The sequence below is a fragment of the Galeopterus variegatus genome, unplaced genomic scaffold (genome assembly GCF_000696425.1).
Source record: "Galeopterus variegatus unplaced genomic scaffold, G_variegatus-3.0.2 Scaffold5285, whole genome shotgun sequence".
NCBI classification, from domain to species: domain Eukaryota; kingdom Metazoa; phylum Chordata; class Mammalia; order Dermoptera; family Cynocephalidae; genus Galeopterus; species Galeopterus variegatus.
The window spans coordinates 130,306-143,884 of NW_007731396.1; the positions used below are offsets into that span (position 1 = coordinate 130,306).

The window sequence follows — 13,579 nt, forward strand, 5'->3', positions numbered from 1 at the left end:
TGAGGGGTTTGGTGACCCAGCCTGGCATTTGAGAGGTCTGGTGACCCAGCCTGGCATGTGAAGGGTATGGGGACCCAACCTGGCGTGGGAAGGGTTTGTGACCCAGTTGGACAATGGGCTTGAGGGGTCTGCATGCTCCAGACCCAGCCCTTGCCCTACAGTTGGCCTAGTCGGCAGGATTATGGGCAGATAAAAGAGCTCGACAGACCCAGAATGTGACTTTTTTGGAGATTTATATAATGATCTTAGTGTAATGTGGAGTAGGGATTTTGATTTCATGGGAATGGCGCTCGGGAGGAGCGGACGAGCGAGTGGTCACTCCGGCCGTGGGTGGCTGGCGGTCCTGCGCCCGGCGGGGAACACGACGAGGGTCTGGCCTGTGCGGGGGCCTCCCTCAGCCGGGGACCCTCTGGGCGCCGTGCGCGCGCGGACTCAGCGGCAAGAGGCCTCGAGCTGGGTCCACCGACAGCCCGGGCTGTGCGTCCCTGGAGGGTGTGACGGGGCTGCGGCTGAGTAGCCTGAGAAGTGCTGTCTAGTAACGACTACATCCACAGCTCGCAGGCGCAGGTTAAAATTTCATTCGACATCCTTAGAGCATTTGGAAACACTTTAGAAGAGAATCTCAAGGGGTTCGTGGATGGTGCCAGTCGGTCAGACTCTCCGGAGTTGCCTCAAAACGAGGACTTCATTTTCCTCCGTTACGGAACTAAATACCAAATATGCGTAATCAGTTATAAAAGAAGCTGCTGTTCTTTAGTACTATGTGCTACGTGCTTTTCAAGTATTATCTCTTTTTTCTGAAACGCCTGCGAGGTGGTAATATTTTGCACCATTTTACAGTTAAAACTGAGACATCTTAAATAACTTTCAAGGAAAAAGTAGTAGGAGGCTTAGGAAGGATTAAAATTTAAGTCTAGCTTCAAAGCACAAGCTGTTTCCACGGCCCCAGGCTGATCCGAGCAAGACACTGTGATGATCAGAGTGGTGTACGCACTTGCACACATGCAGACAAGCAGGGTTTCTGGCTTCTAGTGGGAGGGCAGGCATATTTGTAACTGTAATACACAGGACAATGTAAATATCATGAATTACAATTAAAGTATTGTGGCATCTAATATTTGTTGATTTTAAATTGGATCTTATTTCTCAATTAACAGTGGGATCTTTTTTTTTTTTTTTTTCATCCAAGAGAGTCTGGGCTTATAAGCTAAGCTAAAAGCAAACTTCTAGAATTGTGTGTATGTTGGTAGGAGGTGGGATATTGTCATTCCCAAGAGCTGAAGGTTGTGGAGACCTGGGGGAGTATATTTCAGCTCAAGGTAGGAAGAGCCAATCATGCAATAAACTTTTATTATTCAGAATAAATGAATGTGCCAGGGACTAAGCTGTGGCCCGGGGATACAGGGTTGTGTAAGACACCATCTCTGTGCTCTAGGATCTTACTGTTTGCTTGAAGGACAGCTATATTAGTAGGACGTCTGTAATCAAAAGAGAAGGTCTTTCTAACAGCCTCGGTTGCCATATCCAGGGCCTGCTTTAGTAGTAGAGTAGATGGGCTTCTGTGCAAAAATATCATTTCTGCCTGTCACCTGTCACTCCAGAACTACAGCTCATCCTTTACAGTCTGAAAACTTTTTTAAACTGCGGGAAGTCCCTTTTGTGAAAATAGTCTTTGACACTATTATATTTCTATGTATTATATTTCTGTATCAGTCAGTAGTCAGTAGCCCCTGTAACAACAGGGAGTCACTGGCAAGCAGAATGTGTTCTGCAGAGTCCCAGCCTCAGTGTCATGAAGCCATACAGGATGTGAGAAACAGTGGCTTAACAGTTGACTGAAGTTTTGTTAGCAGTGCCTCAACTATCTGTTAGGACTTGCTGGGGATTACTTGAAAACCAGGGCTGAGAGTGGAAAATGAAGCTTCTGGGGAACAGGAAGAGCGAACAGGGTGACAGGATGATATTGAGAAGGGTATGGGAACTAAACCAGTCATCTTCCAAATTAGGAAGCTGCCAAGGCTTAATCACCACTATCACAACACAGTTACCCCTCAACTTGATAGAGCAACATAAAGAGCCCCTCCATAATACAGTTTTGGACCTTGTTGGGAAAATGGAATAATTTAATCAGGCCCCCTCACCTGCCCGTCCAGTTGGGGGTGACACAGTGCATTCTTTGTAAGCAAATTGTATGTGGGGGTGGGTGGAATTAGTGTACCTGCACAGCACCGCAACCTTGGTTAGCATCCGCCTGGGGCGTCCGCTATGTGTGGCTGTGCTCTCCAACTTACAACCTGTTTGCTGGTTACCTAGCTCATAGACCTGCATGTGAGGGGTTTGGTGACCCAGCCTGGCATTTGAGAGGTCTGGTGACCCAGCCTGGCATGTGAAGGGTATGGGGACCCAACCTGGCGTGGGAAGGGTTTGTGACCCAGTTGGACAATGGGCTTGAGGGGTCTGCATGCTCCAGACCCAGCCCTTGCCCTACAGTTGGCCTAGTCGGCAGGATTATGGGCAGATAAAAGAGCTCGACAGACCCAGAATGTGACTTTTTTGGAGATTTATATAATGATCTTAGTGTAATGTGGAGTAGGGATTTTGATTTCATTTAATCCTCCATGGAAAAGCAGTATTGTTTACTGCTTTTTACTCTGTAAGAGAGGCCAAACTTTACCTCTGCTCATCTGAGTTCTTGATTGGGACAACCCCTGTAACAAAAGACAGGTTAGCAAGAGAAAAACGAACACATTCATAATGCATCCAGTACACATCGTGAGGAAGAAACCTCAATGAAAAGTAACTTGGAGTACTGGCTTAGAACTCCACTTACACAGGTTCTTCAACAAAGAACAATAAACTTGTAGAGAAATGACAGCATAAAGGAAAGCAGTTTTAGGCTTCCAAGGGAGGCACCCTGTGGGAAGGTAAGTGTATGGGATGACACTAATGGAGTGAGGTTTGTTTGCAGATGCATCTGGTGCCATCTCTGGGTAAGTTGTCTTCAGTAAAGGAGAATTTGCAGGATGGGGGAGGATAGATCATTTCCTCTGTTTGCTGCTGTGCTCAATTGTCTCAGCTCAAAAATAATTTCTGTATCAAAAAGGCATATTTTGGGGTGACATTCTGGTTTTCGTGAACACTGGATAGGGAGTCAGAAATTGATTTTTTTTTTCGCTTTTTTCATGATGCTTGATTTTCTGCTCTCTCACTCAGTCAAAAATTGCTTATTTTGGTGACTCTGGAATGGTGAAGGAATGCTGAAAGAAATGATGCAGTGTTTATAGACACAATAGGCTTCATGTAGTCATATCTTAGCAAATGTTATGAGCAATAAAATAACGTTAAGTCTTTATACACTTCTGTAATTTGAAAACATTTATTTAAATTATCTTTAATATTTCATCAGTGTTTTAATTATACAGCTCTCATGATACCCAGAAACCATGTTAACAGCTGCTGTACCTGAGTACATTCCATAATTAAGAGAGAATTCTCTTGTGGCTTAAATATGTAATTAGTATCCCTCTGTTTTTCTTTCCTTTTAAACGGTGCTTTTTATGTTTTATATTTCAGATATTAATAGGAGACCATATTACCACATGTCTTTCTCCATCAGTGTACGATATGATTTGTAAGCTTGGGTTTGAAGTCAGAGAAAACTGTGATATCAATAGCATTGTAACTCAGAATGGTGAAGTATGCTGGAAGACAATCACAGACTGTGTGAGCTATACAGAATCAGGTTTGTATTGTCTGTGTACCCAAACTTCAGTCAGTACAGTTTCATTTAAAATGTCTTGACCTGTTAAATCCCCCTTCTTTTTGTGAGAGGATGTTATAATACAGGCCTAAATCAAAGAAGAAAAGGAATCAGTGTGAAAAGAGAGGGGATGAGGCCAGAAAAGCATAGAAAGTTAATGGAAAGCTGGCCTAAGAAAACCACAAGTAATCAACGCAAGTAATCAGGAGGAGTCAAGGAGGGGCTGGTGGGCCATTGATGTAGATCTCTGGGCCTTAAGATGATTCTCTGTAGAAGTCTTGTGAATTAAGGGCATGATATAACCTGTGGTAGATTATGCAGTCCTTTTTTTTTTTTCCTTTTTGTCTTTTTTACTGACCGGTAACGGGATCGCAACCCTCGGTGTTGCGCCCGCACCGCACTCAGCCAGTGAGCAGGAACCGGTCTCCACATGGGATCCGAACCCTCAGCAGGAGCACCGCCGCGCTCCCAAGCGGCGCACTCTCCAGTGCGCCACCGGGCCAGCCCTATACAGTCATTTTGAATGTCTCCCAGGTACTCTTGTAAATTTTTTGGAGCACAGATGTGGGTTGGGAAATTAAATAGTAGTTATATAAATGACAAATGCATATACTCTGGCCCAGCAATTCCATTTGCAGGAATTTATAAGACAGGTACACTTACAGGTGTGAAAGTGTGTTTATGCAAGGTTACTTCTTGCAGGATTGCTTGTAATAGCTGAATAAATAAGTACATAATTCAGAAATAGCCAAACGTCAAGCAGTAGGGGATTGGCTCAGTAATTTATAATAAATGCATACGATGGAGTATGTTTAGTGGTAAAGAAGGGTGAAGAGGCTCATCGGATATAGAAGTCTCTCTGAGCTAAGTGACAAAAATAGGAAAAATGTATATTTGCATTTGCTTGTATATGTATAAATATTTGTAAATAAACCCAGGAAGTTAATAAGAGTAGTTGCTATAGGAAGGAGAATTAGGGGGCAGGAATGAAGCTTTTTTTTTTTTTGTATTTTTTTATCATGTACTATGTGGAGGTTCAATCCCAAACTTATCAAAAAATAAAAACAGCATAATGTTTATATTATAAATACATTGTAAAATACTTCATTGTCATTAGAAATCTCACACTCTAATGATGTTAAGTAAAAAACGTCATTGCAATATTATATACATATAGTGTGAGCCTGATTTCTTATATTCCTATGTATAGCTAAAGACACTGAAGAAAATATTCTTCTCCTGTTTGAGCCTCTCTGTATTTTCCAAACTCTGTACTGATAGTATATTTTTATTTTATAATTAGATGTGTTATGTAATTTATTTCCAGCAATATATACGTGTATTTATCATAGGTCCAATCATAAGCTGATTGTTGATCTTGTGGAAGTTTTATAATTAAAGCACTTTTTCTTTGATGATTTGTACATTTATTATCATGTGATATGTACTGCTTTTTCACTAAACCTTGTTTTCTGACCCGTGAAGACCAGGGTCTGGACTACTGGGGAAGCGTGAGGATGCTGGGCCCTGTGTGTGAGGCTGTCCATTTACATCTCTTATCTCTGACCAAGGGGCAGTTTGAAATTCGATATGCACCGTGGCTCCAGTGGACGAGTTTTCCAGAGGTCTGGCTTTTAAACCACTTTAGAAATAAAAGACTTTTCAAGTACCACTCGGGGGCCCTTATTGCTTGCTAATTTTAAAGGAGTCTCCTTCATCTGCAGGCCCTCCAACTTTGAAGAAGTCTTGAGGTTTGCTAGAGAAACCTGATCTATTGTGCAAGGTCTCCAAAGCCTGAGCTGAAAAACATGCCTCTCTGAACACAGGAAGTTTTTGGATTCATTATCATAGGATTAGGCATTGGGGAGGTAGCATTTGGCACACAGGTGCTCATCTTGGGACAGAAGAAAAAATGACCACTCCAGATTAAAAGAGAGACCTTATGAAGAGATAATAAAGTGTTCTTGAGACAGTGGGACCAGGAGACTAGATATGGGCATATTTGGTTTGTTAACGTGAATTGCAGGGAGGATGGGTATTTTGGGCCCAACCCAAATCTTGTTTTTTTTTTTTTTGTCCTTTTTGAGACCGGCCGCACCGCGCTCAGCCAGTGAGCACTGTGAGCGCACCGGTCATCCCTATATAGGATCCAAACCCGCGGCGGGAGCGCTGCTGCGCTCCCAGTGCCGCACTCTCCCGAGTGCGCCACGGGCTCGGCCCCTGTTTTGGTTTTTTGTAATATTAGTTCCTCTCCATTTCATCTGGCACATTAAATGACCACAATAAAGCAGTAACTATAACTAGTCTAATTCTAAGATAATTCATGTTTCCTAATTAAGAGTAAAAGGATCTATTGCTTCCCCCTTCGTAATAAGCTCTTTTAAGTGCCAGGGTAAGCTGCCTCATGGGAAATAAAATACTTGACTTTTCAATTCAGATTTATTGCTTTCAGTAAACATTAAAATAAAGAACTTTCAAAGAACTCCTTAGATATTAGAATATTTTTCTTGATTCTTTAGACATTGTAATATTTATATAGAAAATGTTTACCAAAAAAATATTAAAAGACAGCAGTTGAAATCTTTAGAAGTTTGCATTTCAATTAACAGTATTGTTAATTTGAGAAATATTTTTTGTTGAGTGTAACTTCTAACGTGTCTTATTCTGAACAGTTATTTTCTGAAATATTTGACTCCTTGGAAAGTCAGCAGTCTCCTGCTATTTCTCTTAGCTTGATGAAACTGACATCCTGTCTGGAACGAGCCCTGGGGGACGTGAGTGAGAATACTTCCCTTGTTGGCCCTTTGAATTATCTTACTGAAAGTTAAGCCATTTTACAGTTGCCCTCACTTTTTTGATTTTAATTATTGTTTCCTGTAAGTTATAATCCTTTGGTACACATTTTTAATATTTTTTTGATTGATTGTGAAATCAAAACACTGGCATCTTAAGTACTTTTCTTCCCTCATTTGTGCAAACAGTTGTTTCATGGATAATGTTTTTCCTTAACATTAACCGCCTCATTATAATGCAATTGTTATACAGTTTTTGTTTGAATTTTAGGTATTTTTACTGATTGGGAAGGAATGCCCTTTTCTTTTGAGAGATCTACTTGCATCTGAGGAGCTTGCTCAGGTCTTTGGGCAGTCTGTGGTGAGCTTGCTTATGTAAAACTCATACAGTAAGTGCAACACAAAACAGTGACATTAGCTATAGTTTTGTCCTTCCGAAACTGACGTTGCTTTAGAGAAGTAATTATGCCAGTGGTTTAAACATATTCTCCTTCTTCACCTTCCCTTTTAAAAGTGCCCCTCTTATAACACACAAATCTTTATGCAACTGAGTGAGGCAGGGTCAAGATGAAGGAGAGACCCAGGACAGCCTTGCACAGAGGGCTGTGCCTGCGGAGCCAGTGAGCAGCTGGAGTTGGTCTTTTTGGATAACAAATCTGTCTTCAGTGAAGCCTCCCCACTCTTTTCTGTGGATCCTTATCCCTTGCCTGCTTAAAGATTATTTTCTTTCGTGGAGAGCATGGGATGAAGATAAAGTACATACCTCTTGTTGTTACACTGAATTTTGTTTCTTTGATCTGTTCTTTGATCTGTTATCTGCCTGTGTGCTGTTAGCCTTTTACCTACCTACAGCCATTTTTAGCTGCTGGATGATTTTACTTGGTCACTGGCATATATATTTCTGATTGGCCAGATAGTATGAACAGAATATTGAGAAATTAATGGAAAAGCAAATACTACCTGAGGTTGCATTGAAGAACTCATTGTTAAACGTTCTTATGTTGAGTTGAAGCCCCTCTTTGTAATTTCCACTTGCTGGTTTTGGTTCTACCCTCTGAGGGAAATCCAGAATGCATTATTTCTTCTTCTCAGCAGCAGTCTTTCACACAAATGAAAACAATTTTTGTTTCTTTCCTGAGTCTTCTGGAGGCTCAACTGTTCTTTCTCATATGACATGATTTTAAGTTATTTTAGTCTCTGAACATCTTCCATCTTTTCTGAAATTCTTCCAGAGTGTTGTGCTCCAAACCCAGAAGCAGTCTCTGGGAATGGAATGATTATTGCACTCCACTAAGTAGGGCCCCTGTTGTGGGGGTGTTCTTCCCTTTATAGATGCAGGATGGAAGTAGGTAAGTGTTGAGCTTCGGGTCAGATAGCTAGGAAGTGGAGTATAGGTCTGGAGCCTCGCCAGTCTGGTTTTTGCCCTTCCATCCTGTCTTTGTTGTCACACCGGTACACACTGCCTGATACTGAGTTCTGTCCGTCGTTTCTGTTTTACTTTAGATATGAGGCACATCTGATGCGTGGTGTTAGAGCAGGATAGCCTGGGTGAGCTGTCATCCCCCGTTGTTAACTTCATAGCCTTTAAACCTTGGTTTCACCTTTCCGTGCTTATGTTTTTCTCATCTGCATAGTGGGAATAATAGGAGTGCCTCCCTCATAGATTGTCCTGAGGATGAATATGTTGATGAGTACATGCAAAAATGCCTAGCATGTGTTAACCAGTCAATGTTGGTTTTGTTATTACTGCTCGTACTACATGCCAGCCCAAACTGTTGGCTCTGTCAGTTCTAAAGAAGAAACCAAACATTAGCTCAGTTCATTAAACAATTTGGCAATTACTTAACTGTTCAATAATCTGCTGTTCTTAACCGGATCAGATGAACATACTGAAAGTCTTCGTTGGCTCTCCGTGTGGACTCAACCTACGCAACACCTTATGGCATGGCTTCGCATCACCTCAAGAAATTCCTCCAAAGTAAGTTGCTAATGAAGTAATATTTTTTTTCATCTACTTAGGAGTTTGTTTTATCTTGAATTTCATGAGTGGGAAAGATGTATTTTGTGAAAGGGGAGAGAGTGTTGAGACAAGGTTTTGAAGATGAAATTGTTATTAAGAGCAGAGTAAGTGGAGGCCATCAGGGTCCCGGGGAAGGAGTGATGCATGCACAGGTACTGGGGGGTGGAATACCCCAAGGTCTCAGCTTGAGAGCTTCTGAGGTGTTTTTGTTTCTCCCCTCCATTGCACAGCTTACTTCCTACATCTAGGGGAGTTTTCTGCAACTTAATGGCTCTTTGCTTTTTCAATCAACTTTTTTTTGGAAGTAAAGCTTTTTATATGTATGACTGAGTTTATTTTTCTGACAGATCTCTATGATGTTTTCCCCTAGATATTGTTCAATGATGGTATTGTTGCTAGCAGGATTAGGTCAATTACTAAAGAGTTACCTTCAGCAAACTAAATCTACACTGGCACGTCGATCTTTCGTAACTCTCACAAACTTGGAGGATTTGATCTTTTTTCCTGGCAAGTACAACCTTTCACATTTTCCCCTTAATATATCTTTGTGAAGATGTTTGTAAAGTCAGTAAGTAGCATCAAGACTTGAACTCTTGAGGTGGAATGAAGTAGTTATTCTCCAGTAACATAATGGCTTAGAAAGTTGCTAGAAGAACCTCTTAAACTTTACCACACAAAACCCTACCTCTTCCCACCACACCTCTGGGCTGTGTGATTCCTCAGATGTGTTGGCATACAAACATGGCCTAGGGCTGTTTCATATCGTGCATTCTTCTCCTTTGACGTCTTGTAGCGTTGTGCTCATAACCTAAAAGAGCCTGTAGTTTAAATGTCTCCCTATATCTTTTGAAAATGTATTTCACATCTCCTGGTCATTGTGCTCAGCTGGTCAACCCTACTCAGAGTCACTACCTAACTCCCTACTCAGAGTCACTACCGTCTGAGTCACTAGAGGGAGGCAGTTGTCATGTCTCCTTTTCCCTGGCATGTGAGGTTGCTGCAGTCCTGGCCCTGGGCCTGGGTGATCGTCCTCTCTGACGGTCTGCACTGCTGCGGGGGTTGCGGCTCTTCCACTGAAGGGCTCAACATGTTGGCATCACTCCCCCGATGTGTTCCCATCTTTCAGTTGTTGAACGTGATTGTCCTGGCCCTGGGCCTGGGTGATCGTCCTCTCTGACGGTCTGCACTGCTGCGGGGGTTGCGGCTCTTCCACTGAAGAGCTCAACATGTTGGCATCACTCCCCCGATGTGTTCCCATCTTTCAGTTGTTGAACGTGATTGTGTTTAAAAATACTTGCTGTTTTGCAGATGTTAATAATGAGGTACTTTCAGCATTAGAAGAACTGATGATGAAATCCACTTTCATACTAAAAATCATGTTACCATATTGGGAAATCGCACTGATCAAGTTCAAGTCGCGCAGGTGACTAGTGGGTGGTGTTATGGAGCACTTCCGTGGCTGGAGGCCCATCCTTAATGTGCTTTACCTTCCATGTTCTTTGCTCTTGGAGTGGAAGTAAATAGACTCAAAAGTAGACCTGAACATGAAATACCTTCATATAGTCACTTAAGAGTCAGCTTGTAATTGTGTTTTAAACATTGTGTGTTATTCATCCTTTTGGTAAATTTGATAGAATTATTTTTCAGAATCCACTTTTCAATATTTTTTTGAGTTCTTACCATGAGTGAAACATTGTGTCCAGTGTTAGAGAGTTATGAAACAAAGACAGGCAAATGTTGGCATTATGTTCTCTCTGTGTTCCATCACGAGCACACCATACGCACACCATATACATTGTAGAGATCAGGAGGTCCGACGAGTTGGTCTTTAATTCCTCACACGTGACCTGATACAGTCACTTTATACTTTGAGAACCCACTAAAATCCTGGCGTTTGAGTATTTTTTAGAAGTGATGAAATAGGCAAATCTTTGATGACATTTTATTCTTCTGAAGCTACCAAAAGTGGCTCATAAAACAAAACATTGGAAAATGGTTTTAAAATTACTAGCCTAGTAAAATCTTGATTCTGTTTTATTTCATTTCTCATATTAGCAAGTAATATCACATCTCCTGGCTTTCAATACCACATTGGTCATATCTGGACTACAATATAGTTATTGTGGTGCTGGGGTCTGTATCTGTATATATATGTATTTATTTACTTATTGGCATATAGGTATTGTGATGCTGGTGTCAATATTTATTTATTTACTTATTTATTATTTATTTATTGGCAGCTGGCTTGTATGGGGATCTGAACCCTCAACCTTGGTTGTTGCAACACTGCGCTCTAACCAGCTGAGCTAGCCCAGTCAGCCTCCAATACATATTTCTGAAACATGGAGTTTTGCTTATTTTTTCTCCAATTTCACAGGTTTGCTGACTGTGCCATATTGTTACTGACACAGTTAGAGACTGGACTTAGGAGAGTTTTTGCCAGAGTTAACAAATGTCCAGAAAGACTCCTGACCGCTGAGGTACACATGCTTTTATTATTGATTGTGATTGTTTTTGTTGCTGTATTGACAGTTTTCTGTAGCTAAGTTTTTTTTAAATTAAAAGTTTTTTAAAATTTTATTTTATTTATCATTAAAATGAATATTTTAGCTAAGAACTTTCTTTGGAAGCCTTCATTGTCATTTTTTTGGCTTCCTATTATAACGATTTTATAGGATTTATATTTATTTTAGTTATGATTGTTCTTGGTAGTTCTATACTATTTCCAAGTTGTCTTTTGAACTTGATGTGATAAGATTAGTAAGCACTTCTTTTTTCTCTTTAACCGTATTAATGGTGCATCATTTTAACCGCATCATATAGTCATGGTCTACAGCATCAGGTGCCAGTGAACGGATATGTCACTGTTGACCTGTGTGCTCATGACTGTGCCACCATCATGCCTGGGGCAGCGTGACAGAGAGAGACCCAGGCAGACCTGGGGTTGGATCTGACCTTGGGGAAGTAATCAAAATCCTCAGAGCTTTAGTTTCTCCATCTTAAAAATGGGACAGTCATACCTTTCAAGGAAGTCGTAGGATTTAGAGATGATTTGTACACAATTCATAGTACAGTACCTCTTATACCATAGATCATGGAAACTTCTGTCTTCACAGTGTCTTGACTCCCCCTTCCGTGTGTGCACATGTGTGTGTGTATGCGTGCACACACACTCACACACACACTGTTGTTTCAGAGTTCTCTTGTGAGCCCCCAGTTGCCCTGTCTGAGTCAAGTGTCTCTCAACAGTTTTCAGCCTAGCTCCTCTGGCTCCCAGAGTCTCTGATTGCTGCCCCTTTGTAATAGCTGTGGTTAGATTTGGCTGCTGGTGACAGAGATCCCAAAATAACATGATTACAGTGACTTAAATAGGATAGAAATGGATCTCTGCCCCCATCACTGGGAGCAGCCCAGGCTGAGATGGCCGCACCACAGTCGTCAGAACTCTGAACTCTTCTTCCACCTGAGGAGGCCAGGCCGTCCTTGGCGGGTGACCGCTCCTCGTGGCTCCAGCTGTCTGTGTCACCTCTACCTGCTTTCCAGCCACAGGAGAAGGAAAGCAAGTGTGCGCCCCTCCCAGCCAAAGCAGAGCCACACCTGCTGCCAGGGAGGTGCGGGGTGGGGGGGTGGTGTGTGAGTCATGGGACAAACAGCAGCATCTGTTATTTCTTGCACTCATTCAGCTTCCTCTTTTCCCCCTTATATAAACTCTGCTCTCAACTCTGTCTTCTCTCTAAATTTTCTCCTAGGAAATCTCGCACAATCCCATGCCATAAGTTTTCACCTCTGTGGGAACCACAACAATTAGAGAATATTTTGAACCTGATGAAAATGAAAACCCACCATACCAGAAGTTTTTGGATGTGGCTAAAGCAGCAGTGAGAGGGCGGTTCACAGCATTACATGCCAGGGGTTCCCAGGGCACTGTCTCTAACCAACACTTCTTCCATCTCTGGAGTCAGGCTGTTTACACCTATTTGCTCAATATCTTCATATGAGTTTTCCCCAGCACCTCAAACTTACATTATTTCAAAACGGCATATTTTTTTCTCCCACTGGTTCTCTGATGTTCTGTTTTTGTTACTCTTACCACCTTAGTCTCTGCACCAAACTTTAGCACCATCCTGTGCTTTCCCTGCTCTTCACTCCTCTTCCACGCATGGCCAGGTCCCCCTGGTCAGTTCTGCCCCAACTTATCTTGTGCCCCTTTTCAAGCTGAGACCCTCACCTGATTCCTCCTCACATCTCACCTGAGCTCGTCTCCCAACTAGTGTTCATTGTTCTTCCTTCTCTAATTCATTCTCACGTGGCCACTAATTATTTTCTATTTAATATTCTTTTTTTATTTTCTCATCTGTGTAAACACCTTTTACGGTGCCCTGGAGCCTCCCAAATAAAGCCCACACTTTTTGCATGGCACGTGAGGACCTCAGTGTTCTGACCCTACCCTCTTCTTCAGTTTTATTTTTCATCCAATTCCTCCAGTGTAATTTAGGCCCCTCTTTAGTTCTACAACACACCTGCGTTGCCTATCACCCCCTTCTCCCGGTCACATGCTGCGGCCACGATAGTGACCTCCGAGATCCTTGTCTACTCAAGTGTGATGGCTGCTTTTCTTTGCATTCTGTTTTTATTTTATCTTGGAGGCAGTTCTGTTTTGCCTTATTTATATGCATTTTATTAGAAGTCTTTGTGCAGTTTTCAAGAGTGGGGCCTTCACGTTGCCTTCCCCCATGCCCGTGCTCCATGCCTGTGATGGGAACTCTGCTCAGTATGTTGCTGTGGGGTGAAGGGTCAGTCTTCTAGCAGAAAGAAGTAGAACCTGCTTATCAGACCTCTCACTTGAATGCACCTGTAATAGTTCGCTGCGTGGCAGCCTGCTTAGTCACTGCATGCCATATGATATAAATACATTTGGCTACTTGCTTGCCATTTGACTGTACAAATAAGTAACACAGATGTTTCTACAGAGAATGTAATTTATCAAAGAGTATCTTAAGTTTTAGC

At 42.0% G+C, this 13,579-nt stretch overlaps 1 protein-coding gene across 3 annotated transcripts in view; it reads left to right on the forward strand.

Annotated features, from left to right (window-relative positions):
* Nucleotides 1–339: 339 nt before the first annotated feature.
* The window catches only part of ERMARD (ER membrane-associated RNA degradation), a 29,024-nt gene continuing 15,784 nt past the window's right edge, over nt 340–13,579 (forward strand). Inside the window, exons 1-9 of one of the 3 annotated variants that reach the window (XM_008589189.1) lie at nt 340–567; nt 3,574–3,742; nt 5,246–5,385; nt 6,433–6,534; nt 6,824–6,913; nt 8,433–8,530; nt 8,943–9,079; nt 9,881–9,995; nt 10,950–11,052. In XM_008589189.1, the coding sequence (XP_008587411.1) occupies nt 3,625–3,742; nt 5,246–5,385; nt 6,433–6,534; nt 6,824–6,913; nt 8,433–8,530; nt 8,943–9,079; nt 9,881–9,995; nt 10,950–11,052 (903 nt within the window). In that variant the 5' untranslated portion in view covers nt 340–567; nt 3,574–3,624. Of the gene's footprint in view, nt 568–3,573; nt 3,743–5,245; nt 5,386–5,484; nt 5,512–6,432; nt 6,535–6,823; nt 6,914–8,432; nt 8,531–8,942; nt 9,080–9,880; nt 9,996–10,949; nt 11,053–13,579 lie in introns of those variants that run through there. The other 2 variants (XM_008589188.1, XM_008589190.1) reach the window with 2 other exon arrangements.